The sequence below is a fragment of the Jaculus jaculus genome, chromosome 3 (genome assembly GCF_020740685.1).
Source record: "Jaculus jaculus isolate mJacJac1 chromosome 3, mJacJac1.mat.Y.cur, whole genome shotgun sequence".
Taxonomy (NCBI): domain Eukaryota; kingdom Metazoa; phylum Chordata; class Mammalia; order Rodentia; family Dipodidae; genus Jaculus; species Jaculus jaculus.
The window spans coordinates 134,666,565-134,683,450 of record NC_059104.1 but is presented as its reverse complement, the minus strand read 5'-3'; the positions used below and the strand labels follow the sequence as shown (position 1 = coordinate 134,683,450).

Genomic DNA, 16,886 nt, shown 5'->3' with positions numbered 1-16,886 from the left:
CACCAAAAACATAATAAACTGTATAAAACAATGTTTCAAGGTATAGTGGTTTAAAGGTATAGCCCTGTAGATGCAGGCTTGAAACTTGAGTCTCCAGTGGCCAGAGTCTGCTGGGGAAGGGGTGTGTCACTGGAGGGTGAATCTTTGAATCCAGCTCAGAAGGTGTGTGGAGAGCACCTTGAGCTCTGGCAGGTTTGTGGTGCTGGTTGTTCTCTGCTGTGAATCTATGGAAGTGAGCAAGTTTCTCCCACCATTGATGGTGTTTCCCCTAGATCCTGTAAGCCCGAAATAATCCCTTTCCTTCTATAAGCTGCTTCTGGTTGGATGGTTATAACCCAAGACCAAGGTGAAGGCCACTGTGTGACTCTAGACATGCCGTCTAGCCCAGCAGGCATCATTTCGCAAGCTTGTCTTCCAAGAATGCCCTTCTATTAACTGACTTCTGCCCTGACCACTTCTGACTGGGCTGGAGTTTATCAGATGTCATGTGAAGAAACCCATTGTGGAGAGGACCTTGAAAGAACTCTAGGGACTGGCAGCAGCGTCTGCTTCCTCCTATCCCTCATGTCTAGGGAAGTCAGTAGTACACACAGCACTCATGTCTCTGAGGCGATTTGTATCTAATGAAATGGTCACTGGAAAAGGCACATTAGTTTTCTATCCTGGTATTTTCTCTTGGCTGAGTATACACCATTTCTCAATCTTATGAGTCTGTGAAGATTAAGGAACCCAGGGCTGGAGAGATGGCTTAGCAGTTAAGGCCTTTGCCTGCAAAGCCAAAGGATACCAGCTCAATTCTCCAGGACCCACATAAGCCAGATGCACAAGGGGGTGCACGCATCTGGAGTTTGTTGTGGCTGGAGGCCCTGGTGCGCCCATTTCTCTGTCTCTCTCAAGTAAATAAATAAATAAAATATATTTGGGAGAAAAAATTAAGAAACCCTTTAACCAAGAACCAACCAGAGGCTTTCAAACACAGAATGCTTGTATGCACGCATACACCTCTGTCCTCTAAGCCCCAGAACAGTTGACACATGTCCTATGACTCAAGAAAACATTGCTGGATAAACAAGGTGGCAGCCTTGTTCTGTAGTGGTGGCCTGGCTCCAGTTGGGGCATGAAGAAACAGGACTATAGCAGATGTGGTTGGTTCCCCAAGGGTTCATGTGTTGAAGAACTGGTCTCGTGGAGATGTCAAAAGGTGCTGGCACTTTTTTCCCCAGTAATATCTCCTTTATGTCTTCTTTCATTTTTTTAATTTATTTTTTTCTCAATTTTTATTAACATCTTCCATGATTATAAAAAATATCCCATGGTAATACCCTCCCTCATGTGCTGGCACTTTTAAGAGTCAGGGAGGGCCTACTGGAAAGCGTTCAGGTCATTGGAGATGTCACCCTCAGTGGGGATTAATGCTGGCCTCAGAATGAGTGGGTTATTGTTAAAGAGTGAGTCTAGGGGCTGGGGAGATGGCTCACTGAGTAAAGGCTTGCCATGCTAGTGTGAGTGCCTCAGTTTGGCTCCCCAGCCCCACCTCAAAAGTCAGAAGCTGTGGTAGGCTTCTGTAATCCCAGCACACTAAAGGCGAGGTGGAAAGCAGAGACAGGAGGATTTCCCAGAAGCTCCTGGATCAACTAGCCTGACAAACACAGCAAATAACCCTGCCTCCTATGAGGTAGAAGGAGAAGAGCAACACCCAAAAGTTGTCCTCCAGCCACATGTGGCATGCATGTGCCCATGCACACACACACACACACACACACACACACACACACACACAGTAAGCCTGGTCTGGTCTTTGAATCCCACTATGGCCTCCTCTCCTTTCTCATCATAGGAATTCCCTCTCTTCCACACTTCCACCATGATACCACCCATCGTGATACTGCCCATTTTCAGTTTGATCCAAACCATTTGATAGCAAGTGGTAGTGATGAGCACATTAGGGCACAAGTGATGCTGGGCACACAGGATGCGTGGAGGAAGTTGAAATGTGTCCTGAACCCATAGGCCGCCTGCAAGCTGCCTGTTCCTGACCCCCAGGACCTGGATGCCTCTGTGAGCCCTCAGTCCTTACTAGACTTGGTGTTGCTGGGTTGGCCCTCGGTCTTACTCCAAGGTTTCCCATGGGAAGCCATAGTGCTTTGTAGACCACCAGCCAGAAGAAATCTTGGACCCAGACATGTCCCAGCCTCCATTTGCTCCCAATTATTTTCTTACTCAGTCAAAGCCAGCAACACTGAGATGAAGGATGGGATGGACAGCTGTGAATTGTGGAAAGGGCTGGAATGTCTGGATTTGAATTAGGGACATCAGAATGACTCACGGGAAAAAACGGAGCTGTATCCAGTCAATGGGCTCAGCAGCAGTGATGATCCAGCCATGACAAGCACAGATCTTAGCTTCTAAATTCCATTTTCCAGGGTCTTTTCTGGTGTTTATTGCAGACATGCAGAATGAATATACCTTTTTGAAATTAAAAAAAAAAAAAAAAAAAGATGATAGGTTGGAGAGATGGCCTAGCAGTTAAGGCGCTTGCCTAAGAAGCCTAAGGACCCATGTTCGAATCTCCAGACCTCACATAAGCCAGACGCACAAAAGGTGAGGCAAGTGCAAGGTTGCACATACCCATTAGGTGGCGCAAGCATCTGGAGTTTGATTTCAGTGGATGAGGCCCTGATGCACCAATTTTTTTTTCTCTCTCTCGCAAAAGAAAAAAAGGAAAAGAAAGATGACAAGTTAGAAAAAAAATTAAGTATATCCTTTGACTCTAAAGGGCATCAGAGCTGACCCCTGGGCTTGCCCTAGACAGCATAAGAGATGTTAACATCTAAATTTTCCAGGAAGTAAGGTATTCACCAGTTGACAGGAATATGTCACAAGAACACAGGCATGCCTTGAAGCGATACCTTCTGAACTAATTGGGGACAACTTGGGCATCAAATGAAATACTGATAATAATGAATAATAATGCTTTAAAGAATCCATGACTCCATGGTGACACTTAACCTGAGGATGTCAGGGTGGAAACCCTTTTACCCAAAGAATGCTGACAATAAAAGTACAAAGAAAATCACCACTTGGCAACTACCATACCATTGTATTAATTGATTCAGACCAAGATTGACAGTAAATGTTAAACCCACTTAAAGAATGTATACAATTTCAGAATATTCCTCTGCAACTTGCTTGATGGGCACAAAGAATTAAGTGAATTTACAGACTGGAGATATGACAGACACTGCCTTAACCATGGGTTCAAACTTGGCCCCAGTACTAGAATCACCAGACACCTGGCGCCCCCTGGTGACATGCAGTAGGAAGGACTCAACATTGTCACACTTGCCTAAAATGCTTAACTTGAATCTCCGTGTAGCTCCCAGGGATAGATATGTATTTCATTCACATCATATCTTAGTGAATGAGAATGTAGGATTCTTTTATTAAAAAATCAACTAGAGGGCTGGATATAATGGCTTAGTAGTTAAGGTTTTTGCTGGCAAAGCTGAAAGACCCAGGTTTGATTCTCCAGTACCCACATAAAGTCAGATACACCAGGTAACACATCTGGAATTTGTTTGCAGTGGCTGGAGGCCCTGGAGTGCCCGTTCTCATTCAGTCTCTCTCTTTCTGCTTATTTCTCTCTAAAAACAAATAAATAAATAATTTTAAAAAGCAACTAGAATGACTTGAAAAATTGTAATACCAATGTGACAAAAAGGCTTCAACCAGGCATGAGGATTCCAGGATGAAAAAAGGGGTCTTACAACCACATGCAGTGTGTGAAGCTTGCTGGAACCCTGGATCAGCACACAAAATAGCTATAAAACACATTCATGGGATAATTTGAGATATTTTGCAGGAACTATGAACTGGGTACTTTTATGCTGATGTTATTTATGTTTCTTGAAGATTATATTTTGTACAAAAAGTTCTTGTTCTTCTAGGCACATGCTGAAGTATTCAGGGGTAGGTCGTGTCATGGTGTATCATTGGTTTGCAAACAATTCAGTCAAAGTGAAGAGTGTGTGTTTTTGTGTTTGGAAACAAACAGGCAGAGAGCAAGTGTGATACCATGTTAGCAGCTGGAGGCTCAGGTCTGTGGGTGTCTGCTGGATCCTAGCCCAACTCTTCTGAAGCCTCTTAAGATTGTCTTTTAGACTTAAAAGTGGAAAAACAGGGCTAGAAAGACAACTCAGTGGATAAAATGCAGCAGGACCAAAATCACGCATAGGTGTGGTCGCACCTGTCAGTTATTCTAGTGCTGGGGAGGCGGGACGGATCCCTGAGGCCTGCTGGCCAACTAGCTGAATCAGCGAGATGTAGGCTCCAGGGTCGACTCCAAAATGAGCAGGAAGATGCTTGATGTTGACCTATAACTTCTACATGCACGTGTATGTGCACTCACATATCCATACACACCTGCATGCAGCAATGAGCACACACGTATGCATACACACCTGCGCTCACATGTGCACACACATATCCATGCACACCTGTGCTCCCATGTGCACACACGTATCCACGCACACCTGCGCTCCAATGTGCACACACGTATTCATGCACACCTGCACTCCCATGTGCACACACGTATCCAAGCACACCTGCGCTCACATGTGCACACACATATCCATGCACACCTGCACTCCCATGTGCACACACGTATCCTTGCACACCTGCGCTCCCATGTGCACACACGTATCCATGCACACCTGCGCTCCCATGTGCACACACGTATCCTTGCACACCTGTGCACACACGTATCCTTGCACACCTGCACTCCCATGTGCACACACGTATCCACGCACACCTGCGCTCCCATGTGCACACACGTATCCTTGCACACCTGCGCTCCCATGTGCACACACGTATCCTTGCACACCTGCACTCCCATGTGCACACACGTATCCATGCACACCTGCGCTCCCATGTGCACACACGTATCCATGCACACCTGCGCTCCCATGTGCACACACGTATCCTTGCACACCTGCTCTCCCATGTGCATACACGTATCCTTGCACACCTGCACTTCCATGTGCACACACATATTCATGCACACCTGTGCTCCCATGTGCACACATGTATCCATGCACACCTGCGCTCCCATGTGCACACACGTATCCATGTACACCTTGGCTTTCATGTGCACACATGTACACATGCACACCTGCGCTCCCATGTGCACGCACGTATCTATGCACTCCCATGTGCACACATGTATCCTTCCACACCTGTGCTCACATGTGCACACACGTATCCTTGCACACCTGCACTCACATGTGCACATATATGTATGTACAGGTATATCTGCACTCCCATGTGCACACACATGTGCATGTGCACCTTCACTTGCATGCACACACTCATGTATATATACACGTGCACTTCCACATGCACACATATCTATGTACACCTGCACTCCCATGTGCACACAAACACACACAGAAAACCAGTAACAACAATGAAAGGCCCAGAGCAATTGAGCGACTTATTTAACAAAATCAACTGTTTCTGGGGTGGTGGTGCACACCTCTGACCCCAGCACTCCGGAAGCAGTGGTAGGAGGATCGCTGTGAGTGTGAAGTCAGCCTGGGACTGCAGAGGGAGTTCCAGGTCAGCCTGGGCCAGAGTGAGACCCAACCTCCAAACACCCTTCAGCTGATACTAAGATTCCTCCCTTTGGACTCAAATTGCTCATCCCTTTTTAAATTTCCCTGAGACAGAGACAGAGTGAGTATGGGCACACCAGGACCTCCTGCCACAGCAAACAACCTCCAGACACATGCACCACTTCATGCATCTGGCTTTACATGGGTTCTGTGGAATTGAGCCCAGGTCATCAGGCTAGGGCCTTTAACTGCTGAGCCATCTCTCTAGCCACACATTTATTTCATTTGTAGTTTTCTCTTTTGTACTGTAATAACATGGTTTTTCACTTTTTATTTTATTTATTTATTTTGGTTTTTTTAGGTAGTCTCAGGCTGGTCTCGAACTTACAGCAATCTTCCCACCTCTGCCTCCCAAGTGCTGGGATTAAAGGTGTGTGCCACCACACCTGGCATTGTTTTATTCATTTAATATATAACAGGTTACACTCTTTCGTCCCCTTACCCCTGCTCCCATTTCTCTGGGAGCCCTCTTCAGTGGGGTTATGATATTCACTGTGGGGTCATGGGGCCACAGTCACTCCCTGTGAAATACCAGGGGACCATGTCTCAGGGTATTCCCACCCACTCTGTGACTCTTAGTCTTTTCGCCCCCTCTTCCATAATGTTCCCTGAGCCATGGCAGACCTGTTGGCAGTCTTTAGGGTTGAGTTCTCTATCGCCTCTGGACTTCTGCTTTTGGTCATTGTCACTTTTGAGCTGGTTGTTGGGATAGCAGAAAGAGCAGTAGCCATGTCTCCTCTTCCTCTACAATTTCTCCTGGGCCGTGGCAGACTTGGTAGAGGTAGCATGTCTCATGGTGAGCAGTCAGCTATCTTCTTGTCTTATGGGTGGATCTTAGTTGTCCTCCATTTTCTTTGCCATCTTTAAAATAAAACAGAATTTCCAACCAAGAGCAAGAGCAGATTGGTTTAAATGGGGAATGCAAAGTTACGAGAGATTTTTGGTATGCAAGCCCATTCTTCTTCAGAGAGCAGTGGAGGCTTCTTTCTGAAGCCTGAGTTTCCTGACCATGGGATTCTGACTTGGTTTCCAGTACCAGATATGAATTCTCTCCCACTGAGCAGGCCTTATGTCCAGTCAGAAAGCAGTTGATTACCCGCAGAGGCTCTGTGCCACCATTGAACAAGAGTGTACTTCACGTCAGGCTGGTTGCTTTCATAGTCTGCAGGGTCCCCTGCTTATTCATGCTGTTGGTGGCCAGTGTCCTCCAGCATCTTCCATGGGACTCTCCAGAACTCTGAGGTCTATCCAGCAGGGAGCTAGTTTCCCTTTGGCTCCAGCATGGTGTTCGGATGTCCTGTGACCACAGCCTGTAGTGTCCTCAGCAATAGGGTCATACCCTTTAGCTCTGGCAGGTAATCAAGTGTTTTGACAATGGCCTACATTGGGGACCCCATAGGTCTCCCTGGCCAACAGGTCACTGTAGGGGGTAACCCAATTCTGGGCCTGGTATTTACCAGCCAGAGTCCATGGTTTTAAGGTTAAACTGTTTCCACATTCGTTTCAGACTATCAACCCTCCTTATTGGTGATTGCATTCTGAACGAGGGTTTCGATGGAACTGATTCATGCAACTTTTGTGTAATTCCCTCCCTACCCTCCCTACTCCTTACCCCTCTAAGCCCTTCCCACCCCCAATAATCTCTCACTCCTCTAACCTGTCAAATCCTCCTATCCTCTCTCCCTGTTTCTTCTCTCTCTTGGTATCATTCTGGTTTTATGCCCATCCTGGTGCTAACTACCATTTACACTCATCTCTAATTGATCCCACTTAGGAACCTGTGTGTTTCTCCCTCTTTATCTGGATAAATGAAGAGTTTTCTAATTAATTAATTTGCATGCAGAGAGAGAAGAAAGACACAAAGAGAATATGCACTTCAGGGCCTCCAGCCTCTGCAAACAAACTCCTCACACATGCGCCACTTTGTGCATCTGGCTTTACGTGGTGGATACTGATATTTTGGTCCCCTCAGTTGGGAAACCAAAGCTTCCAGAGGGCACACTCCCAGCCTTTGCAGGATTTGGCTGAGGGAGAGGAAAGAAAAGGCACACACTGCCATCTAGCGGCCAGATGATCATCCCTCATCTGCTGCCAAGTTTGAAGGCCAACAACCCACATTATTGGTACTTTCCCACAGTCACTGTGGTTCTTAAATTTTCCCATTTGTGAAACACTAATTTTTGTTTATATTTCTGCCTCTCTAATTTTCCGTTACGGATTTCCAGTTGCTTTGGAGAAACAAACCCAAAAGCAAATTTCCTCTCCCCAGAAACCTAATTAAGTCTCAAATTCTTTGGTAACCAAGAAAAAGTCCTACTCTTATGCATTTAACCAGGTCCCCATTTGCCACCCCACACCAGCAAACCATGAGCTTTCTGACTTCCTGTGGAAATAAACCAACACCAGCCAAATGAGAAAAGTGGTTGCTCTGGGCTTGCCACAGCAGAGGAGTTGGGCTGTCGATCACATGTGACAGAGGCCCTAAGCAGCAGAGGACTAAGAAAGCCCTACAGTAGCATTAAAGGACATTTTCCACTGTGTCCCAGTTGTAGGTTATGGTCTAGGGAAGATGGAGGTAGGATGTCCTGTGGGCCAGGATAAGGAGCATCCTTAGCCTCGTGGGTTGATCCTAAACTGGAAGCAAGGGCCAAAACTGAGGAAGGTTATCTGTTATGAGTAAGTCATGGTTGTTTGGGCCTGCCAGAATTAGTTGGTGAACTTACTGGACTGTTACCATGCATATCAGTAGTCACCTGGGTTTCTGCCTGTCTGACTTACAGCAGGCTTTTCTGGGACATGTTTTACAGCAGACTTGTTTCCCGGGAAGGCTGCTACGTGGGTCAGAGCCCCGATTTTATGTGTGTCATGGTCACTACTTGTTTATTTAGTCTTTAATTCTGGAAGCAGTCAGTCCAAAGGCTACAATGTAGCCTGTCACAGTGCAGTTGGCTGCCCATATCACTAGATAAACAATGTCCAGACATTACAGTGCCCATAGTGACTTCACAAAGTTTACAGTGATGACAAAATGACATCACAATGCCCATAATGACACCACAATGCTTACAGAGACATCACAATGCCCACAGTGATGTCACAATACTTATAGTGACATCACAATGCTTATAGTGACATCACAATGCTTATAGTGACATCACAATGCCCACAGTGACTTCAAATACTTACAGTGACATGACAATGCCCACAAGGTCACAACGCTTATATTGACATCACAATGCCCACAGTGACTTCACAAAGCCCACAGTGACATCACAATGCTTACAGAGACTTCACAATGCCCACAGTGACTTCACAATGCTTACAGAGACTTCACAAAGCCCACAGTGACATCACAAAGTTTACAGTGACAACACAATGCCCGCAGTGATATCACAAAGCTTACAGTGACATCACAATGCCCACAGTGACATCACAAAGCTTACAGTGACATCACAATGCCCACAGTGACTTCAAAATGCCCACAGTGACTTCAAAATGCTGACAGTGACATGACAATGCCCACAGTGACTTCACAAACCCCACAGTGACATCACAAAGCTTACAGTGACATCACAATGCCCACTGGGATGTCACAATGATTACAGTGACTTCACAAAGCTTATAGTGACATCACAATGGCAACAGTGACTTCACAATGCTTACAGTGACATCACAATGCACACAGTGACATCACAATGCCCCAGTGAATTTCCAATGCCCCCAGTGACTTCAAAATGCCCACAGTGATGTCACAATGTCCTGAGTGACTTCAGAATGCACACAATGATGTTACAATGCCCACAGAGACTTGGCAATACCCACAGTGACATCACAATGCCCACAGTAACTTCACAATACTTACAGTGACATCACAATGCCCACAGAGACTTCAAAATGCACACAGTAACTTCACAATGGCCACAGTGACGTCACAATGCCCACAATGACTTCACAATGCGCACAGAAGCATCACAATGCACACAGTGAATTCACAAAGCAACACTGACTTCACAATGCTTACAATGACAGAATGCCCACAGTGACTTCACAATGCTTACAGTGACATCCCAATGCACAAAGTGACTTCACAAAACCCACTGTGACATTAAAAAGCTTACAGTGACATCACAGTGCACACAGTGATGTCACAATGCTTACAGTGACTTCACAAAGCTTACAGTGACATCCCCATGCCCACAGTGACATCACGATGCCCACAGTGATGTCACAATGCTTACAGTGACATAACAATGCCCACAGTGACTTCACAATGCTCACAGCGACTTCTCAGTGTTTACAGTGACAATACAATGCCCACAGTAACATCCCAAAACCTACAGTGACTTAACAATGTTTACAGTGACTTCACAAAGCTTATAGTGACATCACAATGCCCACAGTGACTTCACAATACTTACAGTGACATCACAATACACACAGTGACTTCATAATGTGCACAGTGACATGAAAATGCCCTCAGTGATTTCATAATGCTTACATTGACATGACAATGCCCACAGTGACTTCACAATGCTTACAGTGACTTCACAAAGCTCACAGTGACTTCACAGTGTTTATAGTAACATCACAATGCCCACAGTGACTTCAGAATGCCCACAGTAACTTCAAATGACCACAGTGACATCAAAATGCCCACAGTGACTTCACAGTGACCACAGTGACATCACAATGCCTACAGTGACATCACAAAGCCCACAGTGATGTCACAATGCTTAAAGTGACTTCACAAAGCTTACAGTGATGTCACAATGCCCACAGTGACTTCAAAATGCCCACAGTGATGTCACAATGACCTCAGTGAATTCACAACGCACACACTGATGTCACAATGGCCACAGTGACTTCCAATGTCCACAGTGACTTCACAATGCCCACAGTGACTTGACAATGCCCACAGTGACATCACAATGCACAAAGTGACTTCATACTGTTTACAGTGATATCACAATGGCCACAGTGACATCACAAAGCCCACAGTGACATCAAAAAGCTTACAGTGACATTACAAAGCCCACAGTGATGTCACAATGCTTCAAGTGACTTCACAGAGTTTACAGTGACATCACAATGCTCACAGTCACAATGCATACAGTGACTTCACAATGCCCCAGTGACATCAAAATGCACTTCATGATGTCACAATGCCCACTGTGACTTCACAATGCCCACAGTGACGTCACAATGGCCTCAGTGACTTCACAATGCTTACAGTGACATCACAATGCCCACAGTGACTTCACAATGCACACAGTGATTTCACAATGCCCACAGTGACTTCGCAATGCACAGTCACTTCCCAATGCCCACAGTGACCTCACAATGCCCCTAGTGACTTCACAATGCCCACAGAGAAATCACAATATGCACAGTGATTTCGCAATGCCCACAGTGACTTCACAAATCTTACAGTGACATCACAATGACCACAGTGATGTCACAATGCTTACAGTGATTTCACAATGCTTACAGTGACATCATAATGCCCACAGTGACTTCACAGTGCACACAGTGACATCACCATGCCCCCAATGACTTCACAAGGCACACAGTAACTTCTCAATGTCCCCTGTGACTTCGCAATGCACACAGTGACTTCACAATGCCCACAATGATGTCACAATGCCCGTGACATCACAGTGCCTACAGTGACATCAAAATGCCTACACTGACTTCACAAAGCCCACAGTGACATCACAACACTTAGAGTGGCATCCCAATGCCCACAGTAACATCACAATGCACACAGTGACTTCACAATGTCCACAGATACTTCACAAAGCTTACAGTGACATCACAAAGCTCACAGTCACATGCCAATGCCCACAGTGATGTCACAATGCCCACAGTGACTTCACAATGCCCATAGAGACATCACAATATGCACAGTGACTTCACAATGTGCCCACAGTGATGTTACAATGCCCACAATTACTTCACAATGCTCACAGTGATGTCACAATACTTACAGTGACTTCACAATACACACAGTGACATTGCAATGCCCCCAGTGATTTCACAATGCTTACAGGACATGACAATGCTCACAGAGACTTCACAATTCTTACAGTGACATCACAGTACACACAGTGATGTCACAATGTCCACAGTCATGTCACAATGCCCTCAGTGACTTCACAATGCCCAGTGATTTCACAATGCCTCAGTGATGTCACAATACTTGCAGTGACTTCACAAAGCTTACAGAGCTTACAGTAACATCATAATGCCCACAGTGACATCACAATGCTTAGTGACATCACAATACACACAGTGATATCACAATGCTCATAGTGACATCACAGTGCACACAGTGACTTCACAATGCCCACAGTGATATCACAATGCCCACAATGACTTCACAATGCACATAGTGATGTCACCATGCCCACAGTTATGTCACAATGCCCACAATGATGTCACAATGCCCTCAGTGACTTTGCAATGCACACTGTGATGTCACAATGTTTACAGAGACTTCCCAAAGCTTACAATGACATCACATTGCTCACAGTGACTTCACAATACCCACAGTGACATCACAATGCCCCCAGTGACTTCACAATGCCCCCAGTGACATCAAAATGCACATCGTGATGTCACAATGCCCACTGTGACTTCACAATGTGCACAGTGATGTCACAATGCCCCCACAGTGACTTCACAATGCCCACAATGACTTCACAATGCCCCCAGTGATTTCACAATGCCCACAGTGACATCATAATGCACACAATGACTTCACAATGCCCCCAGTGATTTCACAATGCCCACAGTGACTTCAAAATGTACAGTGAATTCACAATGCACACTGACTTCAAAATGTGCACAGTGAATTCACAATGCACACAGTGACTTCACTATGCCTCCAGTGGCTTCACAATGCCTCCAGTGACTTCACAATGCACACAGTGACTTCACTATGCCTCCAGTGGCTTCACAATGCCTCCAGTGACTTCACAATGCACACAGTGACTTCACAATGCCCACAGTTACATCACAATATACACAGTGACTTCGCAATGCCCACCGTGACTTCACAATGTACACAGCAACTTCGCAATGCCCACAGTGACTTCACAATGCCCACATTGGCATCACAAAGCTTAGAGTGGCATCACAATGACCACAGTAACATCACAATGCCTTCAATGACTTCATAAGGCACTCAGTAACTTCTCGATGACCACAGTGATGTCACAATGCCCACAGTGACATCACAATGCACAAGTGACATCACAATGCCCACAGTAACTTCACAGAGCCCACAGTGACATCACAGCACTTACAGTGATATCTCAATACACACACTGACTTCACAATGCCCACAGTGGCATCGCAATGCCCCCAGTGACTTCACAATTAACACAGTGATGTCACAATGGCCACAGTGAGTTCACAATGCCCACAGTGACTTGACAATGCCCACAGTGACATCACAATGCACAAAGTGACTTCACACTGTTTACAGTGATATCACAATGGCCACAGTGATGTCACAATGCATACAATGACTTCACAATGCTTACAGTGACATCACAATGCCTACAGTGACTTCACAAGTCTCCACAATGACATCACAAAGCTTACAGTGACATCACGAAACCCTCTTACAATGCTTAAAGTGACTTCACAAAGCTTACAGTGGCATCACAATGCCACAGTGACATCACAATGTCTACTTTGACTTCATAATGCCCACAGTGACATCAAAATGCACACAGTGACTTCACAATGCACACAGTGTCTTCACAATGCCCCCAGTGACTTCACAATACCCACAGTGACTTCAAAAACCTTACAGTGAGATCATAATGCCCACAGTGACTTCACAATGCCCACAGTGACTTCACAATGCCCACAGTGACTTCACAGTGTTTACAGTGACATCTTAATGCCCCAGTGACTTCACAATGCACACAGAAACTTCACAATGCCCACCGTGACTACAATGCCCCCAGTGACATCAAAAGGCACATCGTCATGTCACAATGCCCACTGTGACTTCACAATGCACACAGTGATGTCACAATGCGCCCACAGTGATTTCACAATGCCCACAGTGGCATCACAATACACACAGTGATGTCACAATGCCCAACGTGACGTCACAATACACACAGTGAATTCACAAAGCTTACAGTGACATCACAATGCCCACAGTGATGTCACAATGGCCTCCATGACTTTACAATGCACACAGTGACTTCACAAAGCATACAGTGATATCACAACTCCCACAGTGACTTCACAATGCACACAGTGATGTCACAATGCACACAGTGATTTCACAATGCCCACAGTGACTTCACAATGCCCATGGTGACATCACAATGCCCACAGTGACTTCAAAATGCCAACAGTGACATCGCAATGCCCCCAGTGATTTCACAATGCTTACAATGACATGACAATGCACAGAGACTTCACAAGCCTTACAGTGACATCACAATACACACAGTGATGTCACAATGCCCACAGTGACATCAAATTGCACACAGTGACTTCACATGCCCACAGTGATGTCACAATGCCCTCAGTGACTTCATAATGCACACACTGATGTCACAATGGCCACAGTGACTTCACAATGCCCACAGTGACTTGATAATACCCACAGTGACATCACAATGCACAAAGCGACTTCACATTGTTTACAGTGACATCACAATGCCTACAGTGACATCACAAAGTCCACAATGATATCACAAAGCTTACAGTGACATCACAAAGCCCACAGTGATGTCACAATGCTTAAAGTGACTTCACAAAACTTACAGTGATATCACAATGCCCACAGTGACATCACAATGCCTACAATGACTTCACAATGCTTACAGTGACATCACAATGCCTACAGTGACTTCACAATGTCCACAGTGATATCACAAAGCTTACAGTGATATCACAAAGCCCACAGTGATGTCACAAGGCTTAAAGTGACTTCACAAAGCTTACAATGACATCACAATGCCCACAGTGACTTCACAATGCACACAGTGATTTTACAGTGCCCACAGTGACTAAACAATGCACACAGTGACTTCAAATGGCTCACAGTGACTTCACAATGCCCACAATGACATCACAATACACACAGTGACTTCACAATTCCCACAGTGACTTCACAATGCACACCATGGCATCACAAAGCTAACAGTGACATCACAATGACCACAGTGATGTCACAATGCTTACAGTGACTTCACAAAGCTTACAGTGACATCATAATGCCCACAGTGACTTCACAATGCACACAGTGACTTCACATTGGCCTCAGTGACTTCACAATGTCCACAGTGATGTCACAATTCCCACAGCGACTTCACAATGCCCCTAGTGACTTCACAATGCCCACAGTGACATCACAATGTCTACTTTGACTTCACAATGCCCCCAGTGACATCAAAATGCACATCGTGATATCACAATGCCCACTGTGACTTCACAATGCACACAGTGATGTCACAATGTGCCCACTGTGACTTCACAATGCCCACAGTGACATCACAATGCACACAGTGATTTCACAATGCCCCCAGTGGCTTCACAATTCACACAGTGACATCACAATGCCCCCAGTGCTTCACAATGCACACAGTTATTTCACAATGCCCACAGTGACTTCACAATGCCCCTAGTGACTTCACAATGCCCACAGTGACTTCACAATGCCCAAAGTGACTTCACAATGCCCACAGTTACATCACAATACACACAGTGACTTCACAATGCCCAAAGTGACTTCACAATGTACACAGCGACTTTGAAAGGCCCACAGTGACTTCAAAATGCCCACAGTGGCATCACAAAGCTTACAGTGACATCACAATGACCACAGTGATGTCACAATGTTTACAGTGACTTCACAAAGCTTACAGTGACATCACAATGCCCACAGTGACTTTACAATGCATAGAGTGACATTACAATGCCTCCAATGACTTCTCAAGGCACACAATAGCTTCTCAATGTCCCTTGTGACTTCATAATGCCCACAGTAACTTCAAAATGCCACAGTGATGTCACATTGCCCTCAGTGACTACACAGTGCACACAGTGATGTCACTATGTCCACAGTGACTTCACAATGCACACAGTGATGTCACAATGTTTACAGTGACATCATAATGCCCACAGTGACTTCATAATGATTAAAATGACATCACAATGCCCAATGTCACTTTACAATGCTTAAAATGACATCATAAAGCTCACAGTGACTTCACAATTCCCAATGTCACTTCACAGTATCCCACTCTCACACCATAATGCAACACTGTGGCATCACAGTTCCACACTGCAATATTTCAGTATTTTATTATGACACCATAGTGGCATGTTCTGAAATCACAATGCCCCTCTGTATGGTAGTGGGCACGCAGTCTCACAGTTGAATAACTCACCACACTTTTTTTTCCCCACTGTGAGCCTGGTCTACCATTCACATATGCTTTTCCCTTTTTTTCCCATTTCAGGCACTTCGTGTAAAGTGGTCCCACCTCAGATTGCCCTGGGTGGATCTTGACTGGCTCCTAGACATCTCCTGCCAGATCACCGAGCTGGATCTCTCTGCCAACTGTCTGCCCTCGCTCCCTTCTGTTATCCCCTGGGGGCTCATCAACCTGAGGAAGCTGAATCTCTCAGACAACCACCTGGGGGAGCTGCCCTGTGTGCAGTCGTCTGATGAAATCATCTGCACGAGGTGCGCCCTGGGGTGTGAATGGGACCAAATGTGTCTAGCTTCCAGCACTGTCCTTGCAGGCTCCTGGGTTGCTGTTCATTTTTCTGAAAAACAAAAGAAAGAACGAAGTTCTGCCCCCTTCTCTCTCTCTACCCCCTCCCTGTATGTATGTGTGCTCACATGTATGCATGTTCACATATACGTTGGTGCACATGTACTTATGTCTGTGAAGCCCAGAGGTTAACATTGGTGTCATCTTCAGTTGCTCTCCACCTTCCTTGAGGCAGTCTCACTTGAACCCAGGGCTTGCCAATTGGGCTCATCTAGCTAGCCAGCTTGCCCAAGGGTCTCCCTGTCTCTGCTTCCCAAGTGCTGGGATTTCAGGCAGACCACCATGCCCACCTGGCATTTATGTGGGTGCTGGGGATCCAAACTCATCTTTATGCTTGTATGTAAAGTGTTTTACTGACTAAGCCATTCCCTCAGTCCTTCCCAGTGTTAAACAAGCTCTC

At 45.7% G+C, this 16,886-nt stretch overlaps 1 protein-coding gene across 3 annotated transcripts in view; it reads left to right on the top strand.

The window, feature by feature from the left end:
* The window catches only part of Lrrk1 (leucine rich repeat kinase 1), a 160,853-nt gene that overhangs the window by 77,064 nt on the left and 66,903 nt on the right, over positions 1 to 16,886 (top strand). For all 3 annotated transcript variants that reach the window (XM_045145172.1, XM_004658145.2, XM_045145171.1), the window contains exon 7: positions 16,169 to 16,395. In XM_045145172.1, coding sequence (XP_045001107.1) covers positions 16,169 to 16,395 — 227 coding nt within the window. The remainder of the gene's footprint in view (positions 1 to 16,168; positions 16,396 to 16,886) is intronic.